Source organism: Hemibagrus wyckioides, linkage group LG20 (assembly GCF_019097595.1).
Source record: "Hemibagrus wyckioides isolate EC202008001 linkage group LG20, SWU_Hwy_1.0, whole genome shotgun sequence".
NCBI lineage: Eukaryota > Metazoa > Chordata > Actinopteri > Siluriformes > Bagridae > Hemibagrus > Hemibagrus wyckioides.
In genome coordinates this window covers 15538367-15555531 of record NC_080729.1, presented here as the reverse complement: position 1 = coordinate 15555531, position 17165 = coordinate 15538367, and the positions used below count along the sequence as shown (strand labels likewise).

Below are 17165 nucleotides of genomic sequence, written 5' to 3'. Positions count from 1 at the left end.
CATTGGTTTAAGAGAGAGTGATGCAACCATCACACAGAGAAAAAAAAAAGACAGGACACATCTCAGAGACCCAAATTCTAAAGGTGTTAATATAAATATTTTTGCCCTTTTGCATCACCACTAGAACAACCACCACCATGCTCCTCGCTCTCTCTTTCTCGTTTTATTAAAAAGTTCAATGGAATTTTAGGTGTCTTGTAAATGTAATTTTAATCCTTTTTAAGAAAAGGAAAAGCAACCTCAATCAAAACAAAACAAACAAACAAAAAAAGACCTTGTGACCCTTTTCATCCCCGGCAGCCTCAGAAAGACGGCAGATATTTCTACCCTTCGCTGCCTCTCCATTTCCACGGGAACGTCAACAGTTGGGCTGGGATCAAAGATGCCTCCTTTTGTACATTTGTCTTTTTTCCTGTCCCTAACGATACCAATGCAGACTTTTATTACTGTTATATCATATTATTAATATTATTAATGTTCTTTATTTTCCCTCAATACAAAGCATTTATCCCTACTTGAGGCAAATGTTGACTGAAGTTCGAGTCTACACCTCTCCTGTCCTGTCCAATGCTATTCAACATTAAAGAAATAAATAAAGTGGGAAAAAAAAAACCTCCATTTGTACAGCTGTGGGTTTTTCCCCAGTCTTTGTGTTCTGTCTGATCTATCCATGTCCTTCTCTTCTAGACATATGTGCGCACACACACACACACACACACACACACACCTAAACCATCATGTTTAAGTTTCCAGAAGAATTTCAGATGACTATCTTCCATAGTCTCCTTGTGTAAAACCTTCAGGACTGACTTGTATATATGTGTTAAGACTTTCTGCAATGCTGACCGTGTGTCTTTTTAGGTTGGTAAGTAACTAGCAGCCACATTTCATGGTTTAACCCTATATCACAATATCTCACCACAATATCTACAATACTTGAAGGACTAAAAGAAAAACCTGTCAGGGTTTGGTCTCCATAAGATAATATGGGGTTAAAAAGTGAAACATGGCTAGTATCAAGGCACATTTGTTATTACCACAAATAATAATTTTAAAAAAAATCTCATTACATATAATCCATTCAAATATTTTATTACTACTCTTACAATCCAGTTATTAGGACACTGTCTGTCTTTTTAAGGCACTTGCAGGTAATGATGCATGTAGTTCAGCTGTGGATCTACATAGGCTTTAGTGACAATATAGTACTCTGTATCAAAAAAATCTATAATGCCTCATAACCTCTGTCACAAACAGTATCATATTCAACTCTGCTTGCTTTTTCAGCAAACACAATTTATACCAGTGGGGGAAATTAATATCGCCGTTTCATTTCCGATCCAGTTCTGGATCAAACTGCAGTGAAGAATGTCAGTTTTTGGTGGAACATCCCGAAGCCACAATTGCTTGGAATATTCTTCATGCCATAACCCAATACAGTATGCAAAAATGATAGCTTAGAGCACGCAAGCAGACATCAAGAACCATCAGGAAATCAGAACTGGCACTTGTCTGCCGCCCAGTTCCAACTCTACTCCAAACTAAACATGGACAACATTTTTTCGCTTTCCTGTTTCATGGATGAAAAATAAACGTTAATTTTTTACTGTCCTGCAAGAGTTCATCACCGACAATATGGTATGCTGCTGTTCCCTTTCAAGCTACACAACCCTGAATTGGTTCATTTTGTCATTTCAAATGCACTTGCACACACACACACTCATCATACCATAGAAAAATATCTCTGTTAGCATACAGTAAAGGTTGAGAAAATAAACAGGAAACCCTCTTTGATGAAGCTGATAACATTTTTTTTTTAGAACCGTACAAGTTGCCAGTCATGCTTGATTTTTTTAAAGTGCAGTTACTGTGGTGCAGCAATTTCAGTTCTTTGCAGTCTGTTCAGTACAGAGACAGACAAATGACATTCTGCCTCTCTACATGCTTCTCCATCTCCATTGTAGACCAGAAACCAGAAAAGTGAGCAGAATGCCCCAAGTGCGTCAAGTAAACTTGTTCCCAGATGACCAGAGTGCGTTCTTTGATATCTCTGGTCCTCCTTGTGTCAATATGTACAAAAGATGTACAGAAATATCAGTTCAGCTTCTGGGGTTGTCCTTTCAACCAAAGAAGTACATAATCAGCATGTTTAATCCCACAAGGACCACAGTTTCCATCAAGTAGCTTTGGTGAGCTGGGTAACAGCTGTTATTCAACTTTTGCTGCTGTTTTGTATGGTGACCAAGATTGACCTCTGACTTCTGGCTGTTGGCTGAGCACTGCACCAGAGGCGTCTGGTAGGAGGTGGCCCGTTTGCCAGGCCGACTAGGACTGGAGCCGTCGCTGGGGCGCTGGCCGTTGTAGAGCAGGTAGCGGCTGTGAGCGTCCTGCTCCATGCGAAAGAGCTCGTACTCGGTGTGTGGGAGGCGGATCCCCAGCGCCATGCAGCCATTGGTGTGTGTCACGTCCTGCTCCACTCCAATCTGCCACGAGCCTTGAGCACCACAGTCATTCCCATCAAAGATGTTCAGGAGAGATGTAGTGCCAGGGTCCATTGGTACCACCCGCATGTGAGTCACTACAATCAGAAAGACAGAGTTAGATACTATTTTCCATATTTCATTTTACATTGATGTCTGGATTGAATTCCTTTAAGTATCAATGGTCTAGTGTGAGGATCCCCCACACTAGGCAATTTTTGATCCACAGAGTACCCTGACTACTCTGGGCTGTTGAAATCACCCCCCCTGAAAACTCTGCATCTGATTAAAAAAAACAAGAAGAGTTGATGTACTTGCAGTGGCATCACCAACCCTCACAGTCCTTAAAAGACTACTTACAAACTGACAAACGACAAAATTTACCTACACTTACCCTTAAAGACAAACTCAGTTCCACCCATGACCTTTGTTGAGCGCACGCCATGGCTGTACCTCCCCCTGGCAAAGATGCTGAAAGTTGGGTGCTTGCAGATGGGATCTGAGTAGTGGTAGTAGTGACCCTCCCATGTGTTGTTGTTATCATGGAAGAAGAAATGTCTTGTGAGGAAGAGTGCGTCCGGGCGAACTTCGCACCGCTGGGAAACCCACTGGCCATGAAGGTCTATGGCGAGCTCAGGCCGTGGCGGCAGGATCGGAGGGTGGAACTCGTCTGAACGTGAGATGATCCTACATGCGATGCAGTTCTGCTCATGACTCTGAAGGTGGGGAGAGAAAGATCAGAACTGAGATCTCTACAAATTTCACAGCTAGAAATGGTTTCTATTGATCATGCAGCCAATAGTGTTCCTTAGTTCAAAGGCATTAAGTGGTTTGCAAGGGACAGCACCCACCTACCTCACCACTTTCTTGAGTTTTATGTTCCCACCCACAACCTGTGATCTGTTAACAATTGACGTCTAGTAGTGCCTACTCAGTGAGGCATGAGGTCCCTTGCCAGAACTTTCAAACTGACTGCCCCTTAGTGGTGGAATGAACTTCAACCTCACTTCGGACAAAAGACCTAATTCTTCTTTTAAAAAAACGCTCTTACACCTCAACTCTTTGGACCTTGATCCTCTAGCATTCTTGTATGGTAGCATTAGTTGTATTGTCCATTATATTTATCCTTTGTGTTGTATTTAATGTTCTATCCAAACAAGAAGGCTCAGTATATGACGCTAGGAGTATATTTTTCCCTTTAAAGGAATTCAAATGCTCAGTTGATTTTAATAAGCTAACAGCAGAATGTGAACACTTTTTTAAAGACTTTCCCATATTATGGCCATATGGGGGATTATCACGTACAAGAATGTAGACATAATTGCGTGAGAAAAAGAATGGAAATCCTATTTAATCACAAAACTAGTTACTGATGCAACTGTGTTTTTATAAACTCCAGATAACCACCGGGGACAGCGTCCAACACCTGGATACTGAACTGAAGGAAGTTCTACAGCAGGTTAAACATTCTAAACACTCGAAGAAAGGATGAGAGAAAAATGAGAGACAAGTTATCTGCTAGTTTTAGACAAAGATTACTTGTTGGTTATACTTGTGGTATCCATACATCTGTACAATCAGCACAAATTTATGCTCTTCTGTGAATAATTAGGGTTTAATTCATGAGATTTAAATATTCATGAAACCAGAGGTATCAATATTTTGAACAGGAAAATCCTAGCATGCAGAGAGAGGAAAAAAATTTGCACTAAAATAGTGGACAGTAGATACGATGGCTATTTTTCTCAGCCAAGCAACAATAAGAAAAAAACAAGGCAAAGGATCACTACTGAATAATAAGAACAAAGATACCACACCCACTTGCTGGCTTACTATATTGGCTGAAAAGAGTGTGGCTCATGAATTCTCAGGTCAAATGTCACCAGTGCAGAAAAAAAAAAAGTAAAAACAAAAGTGTCTTTAAAACATCTCAGGTCATTTCCTCTCGAGTGAATTGGCTGTTCTGGCATTTTATTAGTGTTTGCTCTGAAATTTTTATAAGATGTATTGGCATAGAAATGAATGAAATATTTGTAAATGCTACGATTATATACTGTCGGAATTGCTACCTCTGAGAAAACATGGGAATATGTTTCCCAGAAACATCACCGGAATTCATCATCCGCCTTTAGACGTCTTTTAAAAGTTGAGTTTAATGCGAATGGATTATCAGTTGTTTTCTCAGTATATGGAAATGTTCAAATTCTAGTCCAGGTTTCTCAAAATGTGGTGGATAAAGATTACATGAAAAACACTAGAAGCTCATGCTTTTGCATTGAGGAATATGAAACAGTGTGTGTCAAAGCTGAGGTCAAGCGAAACCAGCCACATGTTTAGACTTTACTAGCAAAGAGGGACTGTGAAACGGGATCGTCAGGTTTTGTTCAAATGCTTCAACAGGCTGCAGCGTCTAACAGACCCATGCCAGTGTGTGTCTGAAGGATTGTATATTCTGTCTGGGAAAAGAAAAAACAGTTTGGACTTTTTAGATAACTGGAGAGTTGGGCATATCTTACCGGAATTTAGTATTTATTTTATTTTATTTTATTTTATTTTATTTTATGGAATTGCAGTAAACTTTGGGCATATTTTCTTTCCTCCTGTACTTTAGTGTGCAAAGCAAAATATTTAATGATGTGCTAGAACAAGGCGTCTCAACTCCGGTAGAGACTACAACACAGGAAACAATGAAAAGAAGAAAAAAAAATGACAGACTGCATGTGTGGACAAGATGTGTTCACCCCATCCTGCTGATGAAGATTTCAGTTGATGAATCCCTGCTCTTCTGGCTAACCTCAGACTTAGCAATGCAACACATCTGACAGCATGTCTCACGCTCTTTTCCTCTCTCACTCCGCCTGGCTCCAGTTTCTCTTTCATCTAGCCAAAGCGAACCAAAGTCATTTGGAAGTTGTGATTGCTGTAGTTAAACACACCACATAAGAAAAAACGACGTGTATTTTCCTTTCGCGTTGCTTTCTGCACCATTAAAACATGATAACGCCAACATCTAATTTGTGCGCTGACTTACCCAGTTGTGCCAATCAATTAACAATCGACAACGCTTCCAGACTGGCTCGAACTGGTTTTGGGTTGGGATGATGGAAAGCAGTCGCAGAGGAATGGGAAACAAGAGGAAAACAGTTGTGACTGCTGCTGGCCTCTGCCCATGTAGCTCTGATCCACCCAATAACCGCAAATGAACAGAGTGGCACTCTCAAATCCTCTGAAAACAGATCCGGAGCTGGGCACGAGCTGCTATTTGTGATTTATGGCTGGAATTGTCATTATGGCAATAAAACATCTAAAAAAAGGAAAGAGCCCTCCTCCCGTGGATGGTGGAGTTGTTAATTAAATGTCTTTTATTCGTGGTTCTGCCATATTTGGCTGATGTGGTCACAACACATCCAAGTGTAGACCAAATCGTTAGGCTTGATTAGAATGAAAATGAGTGCCACATGCTTCAAAGCTCATTTACGGTTGTTGTGTTTTGTTTTCTTCTCCTGTGGCTTAGTCGTTAGAGCAACTCTTGTTTGGAATTCCATGTGGCTGGACTGTGCAAGACCGTTTTTAATGGCACACATTTATGTGGACATCTTTTCTGTAAGGCAGGCTTTCTGTCTCATTTAAACAGATCTGAAATTATAGCAGACACAAAAAGTTATGGGCTTTTGGAAAAGTGGGAACGTTTTCCACATATATATATATTTTTTTAATTTATACTGTACAGTTCTTGAGTCCAAGGCCAGCCAGCTCATTTGTGGTGATCTTTGCTGTGTTTCTGAAGCATCCCATATAAAACACTTGAAAGGCGTTATATTCCATAAACTCAAAGGCCAGTCTTGAATAAGCCTCTTATTTTCGTATTGTGGACAAAGACAGAGGGAGAGAGAGATGGCTGAGAAACGGAAAACTTTCCAATACTGCCTCAGGCATGCATGAAATCAGACCTGGAATGTGTTTGCTGGAATAATTCATACAGCCGCGTGAATTCTACAAATACCACATGTTGATTGCTCTGGGAGATAGGATAGGGTTCACATTCGTGTCTTTGCTTGGAAGAGCTTAACACGGTGAAAAGCTTGTTGTTGGACATTGCCGTTCCACCCTGTTCGCTAAAACACTGACCCTATGCTGATCTGTTAAATGTTAAATCTTCTAAAACAAGGCTTGGTTTATTTAGACAGCTGTTTAACGCCGGGCTGGTGTATGATGTGACCTGCGCTATGACATGTATCCAAATGAGACAACTGCTGGACAGGAATGCACACACATGTCTAAGGGGATAAGGAGACAGACAATGTGAGTGATTGTGAAGGACTAAAGTATGAGCCAAAGTATAAATGGGCTGAAATGTTCATCAAAGCTCAAATCAGGGCAATTTCACTGTCGATTTATTTTGAGTGTTTGACATAGCAGTGCCAAAGTGTGGTGAACAAAATCCAGTGGTTCTAAAATTTTATTGGGAACTTTGATCTTGTAGAGGGTTCATTTTATTGAGGTAAACAGACTGAAGTGGTTGATTTAACTATGCTTAAAAGAAGAAGAAGAAAAACACCCTGACTAGACCTAAAGTTGTGACATCCTTCCTTCCTTCCTTCCTTCCTATATATATATATATATATATATATATATATGATCCCATATTATAAAGTGACATTTGGTCCATCCAATTTCTGTCTTAACAGCTGGAGAAACCATATATTTCACTTTCACTCATGCACACACAGATACATACAGTATATATATTCTTAAACCGCCTTCCAGCAGTTTTTAAATGCACATATGGAAAAGTTCATTAATGCAAACATACTGCATGCACAAACACTGACCTTGACGTTCTGCAGCGGTGGCTGATAGCTTGAGGGCCTGTGGCTTATCCTCTGGTGTGGTTCAGTATCGATATCACCTAGAAAGAGTTCCTCCACAGGCTGCTCCATGTTCCTGTTCACGTATTGCTTCTCGACCCGCAGCAGCTCCAGCTCATGCATGGTGAAGTTCATGTCCCGAGTGCAGTTGCAGCTTCCTTCTTCACTACACAGCTCATAACTTTTGTTCAGCTCCAAGGTGGCACCTTTGGTTTCCTCGCAGCTCTGTGCCATACGCCTGCTCAGCTCCTTGGCCATGCCTGTACAGTGGCATACCACCTGGATTACAGGTAGAGAGAAAAGAATACAGTCTCCTGGTATCCCATTTACATCACAATAAACCACACTGCTAAAGGAGACCAGGTTCAAATTTAATCACAGATCAAAATCAATATCTGTAATAGTCTTCAAGGTCGGAATGTAACCATGACAGTGAGAATAAATAACGCCAGTTTTAATCCTTTGCTATTTTCTTCACTACACTCAACAGAAGGAAAATCTCATTTTCCAGTTTACAGAGTAAATCCACAGGTGCAGTAAAATTAAACTTATCCAGGGTATGTGACCCAGTGAATTTGCTGGTCGTTCATATCAGTGTTCCTGGATTTTTCAGGTTTCCATCTGGAAGAACCCTTAAATGTTCCATAAACATGTTTCAAAAATGGTTTCATGAACCCTAATCCTACACCAGACCAACAGTGTGAGGACCGTTGTGTCTCCAGTTCCCCACTCACAACTTTTAATTACCTCTTAGCCTCCGATTTCACCTTCTCCTGTCATACATGACCTCTCATGAAATGTTTATAGAGATTTTAGAAAGAAAAATAAATCTTGGAAGGAAGTAGGAGAGATCATTTGTTCCTCTGGTGAGTGTATCTTGATAGTACGCTTAGCATGCTTTGCTAATCTGCCAATGAAGTTAGTACAAAGCCTAGCCATTTACACACTGTGGACAATTAAGAGATGGCAATCATCCGACAATGCATGTCTTTGGACTGGTGGGAGGAAACCCCCCAAAACACAAAGGTTTAATAGAGTTACAGATTTCTTTATTTCGGTTTCCCATTGTGCCGTCTTACCTGAATACGGTGGATGTGGTAATCAGCCTCTGTACCACCGCGAATGACCCACGAGGCCTGTCTCATGTGCACACGGCCCTGGATCACCAGCGTGTAGGTGGGAACTGTGCAGTGGTTGTCAGCGTAGTAGAACTGGTGGGCCTGAAATGTGTAGTTGTGCTGGAAGTGGTAAAGGCGGGTGATAAACTCCGGGCCAGGACGCACCTCACAGCTGCCATAGCAAACAGAAAATGAAGGGTAGAAGCAAGGTGTAGACGGAAAAGGAAGACAGACAGGAAAACACAAGGAAAGTTAAAACTAATTGTACAAACTCACATTCTTTTTCCTATTAAAGCCCTAAAAGTCATAAAAAGTGTTAAAAATGACTTCGTTTTAATATGACACTACATGTGATCTCTGACAGCTGATGGCTGATATCCCTATGAATATTTAATGTATTAATGTCAATTAATTTTTTTCAAAAATGACATTTTTTAAAGTGTAAAATAGTACATTTTATTTATTTTTTTATTTCACTGCGAAGGCACTGTCACTTTTAAAGATGTTTGTTGGAAAATTATTTATTTATTAAGAAAATAGCATGTAAAATATTTAAAAATAAATGATATATATAATTACACTATTTTTTTAGATCCAAACTTGGTAATTTACATTTTGGGAAATCTTTTATGAATTATTATTTTCATTAGGTATAGAAATGAACAGAAGGTTTCCTAAAAACAGAGATTTTGAGTTTTTTGAGTATTTTGTTTTAATAAAAAAATATGTTTTGTTGTGTTTCCACTCTAGTTATATGTATATAATATATATCCAAAAATGACTAATATGAACAAAATAGTCATTACTATCTGTGAATTTATTTCCGCAGAAGAAGTAAACAATCAAGCTATAATGCTAAAGAGAGTCTCTGCAGTGTCTGTAACAGATTTTCCAATAAAATATTAACGTTCCAAACAAACCATGAATGCCAAAGTGGGAAGATTATTCCTGGAATAATCCGTCGTTTTCTTCATTTCCTGTACAGTGTTAAGCATGTATTTTCATTTTCTATCACTATTACAATTCAGCAGCAGGTCTGATCTCAGGTCACACCCTCACCTGGTGGACACCCAGTGGCCCTCTATGTTGGGGGGCATCTGCACGGTAACACGAGCGCCATTATGGAGACGCTTTAGCATGTTCTGGCACTGTGTGTCTTTGGGCGGCCAGCTCAAGCTCTTCTCCAGAGCCAGACGAGGTGATCGTCCATCTGCGACATACAGAGATGAGCCCACTGTCCAGCCTGCTGAACACACAAGCACATCACACACAATCTTTAATCTATTATATATTAAAGCACTGGTTATTAATTAGGATTTGCATGCACAACATTCTCAAGAGTTTACACATAATGGTGCGAAAAACAAAAAACAATGAGTCAGGAGTAGTCCTGAGAATGGAAACATTTTTATTAGAGAGATCGTAGGAGAAAAAACCAGACTGATTCGAAATGACAGGGAAGGTGACTCAAATAACCACCCTTTACAACCAGAGTGAGCAGAAAAGCATCTCAACATATTAAAACTTAAGAGGGATAAGTTGCAAAAGAGGAAGACCACATCAGGTCCACTCCTTTCAGCCATGAACAGGAATCTAAGGACACAGTGAACACAGCCTCATCATCTCCTCTCATTATCAGGTACATCACCTCTGATACATTATTGTCTTTAATTTTGTGTTAATCTTGGACACATTTGTTAGCTCCTATTCGACTACAATGAACTCTGTGGTCACCATGAAGCCCCAAAACAATGGGGAATTTAGAGGCTTAGGCAAACTTATCTGAAATGAAACAGCTTTAGAACCTGAGACTTTTGGGTAAACATCCATGTATGAGGATGTAGTTTGTATACCAAGATTACTGTAGGTTTCCTTATTATTAGGGATGATTGTGTGCCAATGCTGGTCATAGACCATGCTAGTGCTACTCTCAAAACTTTATCTATTTTATCGAAAACACAGTCAACATTCAACACTTGAGATCTCTCTAAAGAGCTAAAATATGGTGTAGCCATGAACACAGGATTATCTTTCATTTACATTCCTGGTATTTGGCAGACATACTTATCCAGAGTGACTTACATTTATCTCATTTTATACAACTGAGCAATTTAGGGTTAAGGGCCTCGCTCAAGGGCCCAGCAGTGGTAGCCTGGTGGACCTGGGGTATTAGGTCCAAAACTGATGCCTTCCATGATTCATTTGCATGTCAATAACATGCAATATGCAATAAACAGGCCAGGGATAAGCAAATAATATCTCCTTAGGATCCTAAAAGCTATCTTAATGCAAATTTCAGACACAGATGTGGCTGAATGGTGAAACTCCACTCATATTTTGCACTCTTTTCCTGATTTGTAAATAATAGCTGAAGCAGAACAGTTGACACTAGGCTTTGGAGAATAATTGTGAGAAGATTTATGACTTTAGGAGTTACAGGTGCAGATGTGTGGCCTGCTAGACTGCAGCTATCTCAGCTGTCTTCCTCCCCTTCTTATTGAAAGTCATTATTTATGGAAATATGCAATGTGTTGGAAATATATAAAGGGAAATCTTTTTACCACAAAAAAAAAAAATAAGTAAAGTATGACAGTATTGAAGCCTTGCTGAAACTTTTGCATTAAGGTGAGTAGTTTGAGTTATAATCAGTTATAACTGTGGTGTTATATAAGTGCAATATTAGCAAAGTGGCAAGCTTTGAATTTTGCTGGATGGAATAAACATATTCTTTAAGGCTGTTGAAATGTCACACATTTACAGGTTAATTATTAGAAATACATGGATTTTATTAGGGCAGGAGTTCTGTCGTTACTACGACCGATTCATACAAGTAAGATCTGTCCCGATTACCAATAAGTATTTATAGGATGTTTGCAGTGTCATCAGACCAAGAGGCACATGTGTAAATTTCATCATCATCATCATCATCATCATCATCATCATCATCATATCCTCAGTGTAAACTGAGCGGATTGAATTTTTAGAAACAAACCCTTGCAGGGCTTGTTTTCATCCATTTTTTGTTACATGTTAATAAAACATATTTAAGCTACACCTTTATCGAGGAAAACAGTAGATCTTGGGGTATATTTTATTATTCGCCACTTTCAACAAGCGTTCAAGTGACTGGACAAGACACATTTAAAAAAAAAACAAAAAAACAATAGGTCTCTCTATGCTTTAGAAAAAGGCATACAGGTTATGATGGAAACTTTTCCAACATGTAAATTCATAGCGGATATTTATATTACCTGCATTTATTTCTAAGTAAAAAACAGCATAATTTTTCCAGACATGAGAATTTTCAGTCCATCAAAAATGATGCTATTGCACATTCAGACAAAACATTATCTTTATTTTCTATAAAGATAGTGAGCATCATTCTGACCATTGAGGAAAAAGCAACAGTAATCCTTCCTGAAGCGATCTGAAAGCTGATAGAGGAAAGGTGTGAGCGGAATCTTGACCCAAATGACCAATAAGCCCCTTAAAAGACTCATTCATATCTCCTAAGTGTTCTTTAGTCTTTGCATCCTCCTTGTCTCCTGTCTGTCTCTCTCTTTCTCTCTCTCTCTCTCTGCACCCTGAGGCCATACCGGCTCCATTTGCACCTGCACCTACTCCCACTCATCAAGCCTGCCAAGTGAATAATTCGAAACCGTGATATCTGAAACCACTGTGGAGAAGTTGGCCACTGCAAAACCCGGAAGGCTTCTATTATGTAAACACACAGCGATAACATGAAAAGGCAACCTGACATGTCTGCTTTTGGGAGAATTTCTAATGGCACGTTAGCACCCTGGTCTCGTCATTGACTTTTTTTTTTTGAGGAAGGCCTGGGATTTTATACTGAAAGCATTTTAACAGAAAACCTTGCTGCTATTAATCCAAAGGTTGATAAGTCTGATGTTATGTTTATATCCAAGGACTTATGAGGAATCTGATCCAAGCTGACTCGAAGAGCCCAAGAGAGATGAAAGGAGATTTGATATTGCATGAAGCTTCATGAACAGAATAATGCTAGTACAGTGATGATCCACTGGAATAAATAGGATCATCCTCTCATAAGATCGCCAGCATTTTGAAAGCATCCATGATGCCAAAACCTACAGTATAAATACTCAGTGGCAATGAAGCATGGAGAATATTTATGACCCATGACCCACATAGGGTATTTACGATCTACTGGCGTCCTGCAGCCTGGGTACAGAGAGTTCACGACTGGACGTGACTTCATTATAATTCCCATGTATGACTCTGCTGCCAGGCTTTGTCTACTGTACTCTTCAACGTTAGCAGTGTATCTGCAAATGAGATGGTGCCTGACCCTGCCTGGTTTTCTGCTTTCGTTAAACAAATCTGCTTTTTAAAATCCTTCATATGAGGTTTAATTGTCAAACCTCCATGCCTGGAAGCCAAATAGCCCCTTCTACTCCAGCCTGAGGCCCATAACCACTTTTTCCCAAGCTCTAATTCAAAGCACCCACTCAGTTCCCCACGCTTTAACCACCAAGAACATTTCCAGTTGGACAGATCCCACTGGTGAGCTAACAGTCCTGGGATGGCTGACAAACGGACGGATGAGCTTCAGGACTGGTGAGGGAAATCCAGGACTTCTGTGACATGCTGCTTTCCTTCTAAAGCACTTTTCCATGTCTCCCTTTATTACCGTGGGACAACCTGTCTCTGATAGCTGTCTCTCAAAACACCTTTTATTAGTCCTGTGTCAATACAGGTTATATAAACACGTTTTATGTATCCACAGGAATTTTACTGAATGTATAAGAAATGAAAAAAGATCTTAATGTGCACAGGAGTAAGTATATGTATTAGGTTACATTGCATCATGTCTGTTTTGCTTAGTGTCTAATTACATCTGGGCTGAATATTAAAAAGTTTTTATACATGATTAATGTTTTCTTTATAATTTTATGTGCATGTGCCAGCAGCATAATTATCTTGTTTATATTAGTCTATTTCACAGCTTTAGCTTTACGTAACATCTCAGCTCTAGGCTGCTCCTTTGGTTTGTCTTCAACCTTATCCTGAGGTTCCCCCCCCCCATAAATTTACAGTGCGCTCTAATCCAGCCTGACATCGGCAGTTTTATGGGTGCCAGGAAAGGCTGCAATAACGTGCCACTTAATTGAACGTTAGATTCCTTTAAACACACTCGAGAGTTAAGTGGATTTGAAAATATCGCTTTTTTATCTCTGGGCCCCATTTGAAGTGAGAGCTGAATGTTTGGCCTCTGGCTGTCATTTCTAGCAGATGGAGCAGGTCAAAGGCAATGCAGTAATCTGTGTTTCCCCTCCATGCCAGGCCAGCATCACAGTGAAGCCTGCAACTCTGGGATGACCCTCGTCTAACCCAAGAGCCCCGGGGAGAACACTTTATTGCTTTCTCTTCCTCTGAGAAGAAATGATTTAAACATAATCTCCCTTTTGAACCTCTACAGTATAGAAACTTTGCTCTTACAAATGAGAGCTGCAGGCCTTCTTAAAAAGGGAAGAAAGTCAGTGATGCAGAAGACTACCTCTGTGTCCAGCACAGGTGGTGTTTTCCCTGCACACGTCAACTCCGTAAGTGCTGGTAATTATCTGATTAACTGAATCAGGTGTGCTGATAAAATACTAAAATGTTCAGGACAGGACCAGAAGGTGCTCGTGAGCGCCCTCTGTGTGCCCTTACTAAGCCTGCTGAAGCAGACACAGCAGCAGTCTATGACCCAAAACCTGCTTGGATATTTAAAGTCAATTACTGCAGACAAGCTGTTAAGTACAAGACAAGACTGTAATGCAGTAACATTAAATCCAACAACAATAAATTTGTCGTAACGTGTCTTTTGCTATTCATTTAACTTAAGGTCAAGCAGCATTGGAGAGTGCAAACAGTTACCTGTTTTATGTGTATAGTATACACATTTATAAACCATGGTCAATTTTAGAAAGACCTACAACATGCAATCCGATGATTTTGTCATGAAATATCATATAAATTTGTCACACACACACACACACACACACACACCCAAACATCACCAAGGTTCGAGAAGGAACGCAGGACTCAGGACTCTGTTTAGAAGGTTCACTTTTCACTTTGCCAGACCAGTATTTTCATCTTTCCAATCAACAAGTGATTACATTTTGAAAAACCTTTCCTCTTCAGATTGAACATATTTCCAGACACGGATCGAGATGGATCCTTTGCAAAACAAACATGATCAAACATGATCTACAAACTAGAAACACTAAAAACCAGGATACAAAACCATGATCAAGTGGATCAACATCATGGGAGTGTAAAAAGGAACAAATTACTGAAGCTCATGTAGCAGTAAAGTTATGCAGTAATTGCGTAACATGTTTTGACTATAAGGCTGCACAACCCATGACACCATTTGTACTTCTTGTAACGCAGACAAAAATGAAAAAATAAGATTTTGCTTTAGATATTGACAAGGTACAGCAGTTTATGATGTGATGCCTGGCACATTTTAAGCAAAACATTGTAGGATGCAAAGAATCTAATATGCGATTTGAGGAAGATGAAAAGCAGTTTGTTTGTCAAAAAACAGCATTATAGACACGACAAGAATAACCTGTGAATGAAATAAAAAATGCCCTGATGCCTGATTACAGCACAAGTCTTAATGATAATATGGAGAAAATCTTCTATTAAACCAGTGTGGGTGGATGAAACATGTTCCGTCTTATATCTGATGAATATCTGATCATAAATTATGATTTAGGGCAGTTAAATACACACCCAAGTGAGTAATTTCACACTGAAATGTGCTTACTGAGTTACTTCATGCATGCACACTCTGACATTTGCAATATGCACATTTTGGGAAGTGTCCAGTAGAATTATTATCTAAAGATACTGGGCATTTAAGAGCCCTAAAGGTTTTGGTTTGTCTCTCTGAGGAACTGCACGTTTGAGAAAAAAGTAAGAACTATTTAGAAAGCTTGGAGTGTTAAATGTCCCTATGAGAGTAACATGGGAAGCATGAATGAGTGGCTCGGACTCACCAAGCGTCACGAGCAGCAGTGTTACAGTCATGTCCATTCTCCTGCTGCTCCTCATGGTGTCTTCATGCAGATCCACTTTAGTGCTGCCAAAATAATGCAAAAAACAAAAAACAAAACTCTCAAAGAAATCGCTGGAGACTCTGCAGGTTCACAGTGAGCCTCCCGATCCTCGCTTGCTGAAGAGTCGACTCGTAGCCCAGCGGACAAGCGCGCGCGATGTGATGAGCCGAAGAACCGGTGATATTTGTCGGTGTTTTAAGTGTCTGGAGTCGTTAGACCGGGTAGAAGAGCAAGCGCATTGCAGATGAGCTGAAAGATAACTCCCGTTAGCGAACTCTCAACTCCAAGTTGTCCATTACCACTGGAGGCTGCTCTCTAAAACTCCGAGCCTTTTGCTAGTGACAAGCGATTCGATTCACTTTACTGATCCGACTCTTTTGAACATACTGTATTGCGATAACTGAGTCGACTCATGCGAGGCTTGATACGTTTGATTCACCAGTCAGAGAGCCTGCTAATTCTAAGTAGAGTACTATTGTTAAAAGTCCAATGGCAATACAGCTTAAGCAATTTATTCCCTAGTTTCAGTCCTGCTTTACAAACTGTATACATTTACAAATGCTATTCACTGTGTAAATATACGTTTTAATTTTACAACTTGTCACAGTTGTAATCACTAGGATAGGACAGACGTACACTAAACTTACACAAGTTGATCAATGAAATCCAACATGTTTTAAAACTCTGCCCTTTCAGCAACATTTCGTCATTTGTGCAAAATATCAATAATGTTAAAGTTGCTATATTTAATGTAATATAAACAGAATAATCTATGAGAAGTGAGCTGCTGGGATTCTGCGATTATTCATGTTTACATCTCATATTATTAATATTATATTTGTATAATATAAATTTGGCATGCATTATAATTGAGATAAAATGTCAGTCAGTACCTATTTACCTTTACCATATGAGATAAAATATAGCCAAATTGTACTGTAACAGGTTTTATTTAATTCCTACGTATTAAGGAATAAATTAAATGAATATGGACATGTAAACATTGTGCACTTCACATTTAGGTGTTTGCTCTAAAACACCTAATCCAACTCATCAGCTCATATTTACATAATAAAAAATATGAATTGTAAAGAGCTGAAAAACTATAAATATAGAGTTACTACATGAGCCGGATTGGAAACACTGGACTATTGTAAAATTACATTACACAGTTATATTGAGTAAACGTATATTGCGTTAACATAACCACAGTCAAAACTCATTTACATGATATTAAACATGAAAACCTTTCGAAAAACATTTCTCTTAAATCTTTCACTTTGTATTTTGGTTTTAAATGTTGGAATAGTACAGAGAAACGGAAAGTGCTCCACTCTCACTATCCTATCTAAAGCCATTATGTTTTCTCCTATGGCATTAACAATATTGTCGAATTTCTAAACACAGCAGTGCCTCGGGGAAGAGATGTGCAATTTCCTGCGACTGTGATAACTGTGTGACCATATGGAAGGGGAAAAAGCACATGCATCCAGAATTTGGGTTTGGTTTCTATGTGTTCAAAAGACTTTAATCTCACAGTTTGGCCAGAGTTGGACATGGGCTTTTTTTCCTCCCTTGCTCTTTCTTTTTCCTTTTTTTTGTCTC

At 39.4% G+C, this 17165-nt stretch overlaps 1 protein-coding gene across 2 annotated transcripts; it reads right to left on the bottom strand.

Annotated features, from left to right (window-relative positions):
* Positions 1-1076: 1076 nt before the first annotated feature.
* LOC131370770 (protein APCDD1-like) lies at positions 1077-15916 on the bottom strand. Of its 2 annotated transcripts, none has more exons than XM_058418270.1 (6): positions 15501-15916; positions 9526-9712; positions 8428-8638; positions 7313-7627; positions 2875-3196; positions 1077-2578 (listed from the first exon to the last, which is right to left on the bottom strand). In XM_058418270.1, the coding sequence occupies exons 1-6, from the start codon at positions 15553-15555 to the stop codon at positions 2121-2123; spliced, it is 1548 nt and encodes a 515-aa protein (XP_058274253.1). In that variant the 5' UTR covers positions 15556-15916; the 3' UTR covers positions 1077-2120. The 2 variants fall into 2 exon arrangements, with proteins under 2 accessions (XP_058274253.1, XP_058274254.1); XM_058418271.1 differs by having other exon boundaries at positions 9526-9709.
* Positions 15917-17165: the final 1249 nt, after the last annotated feature.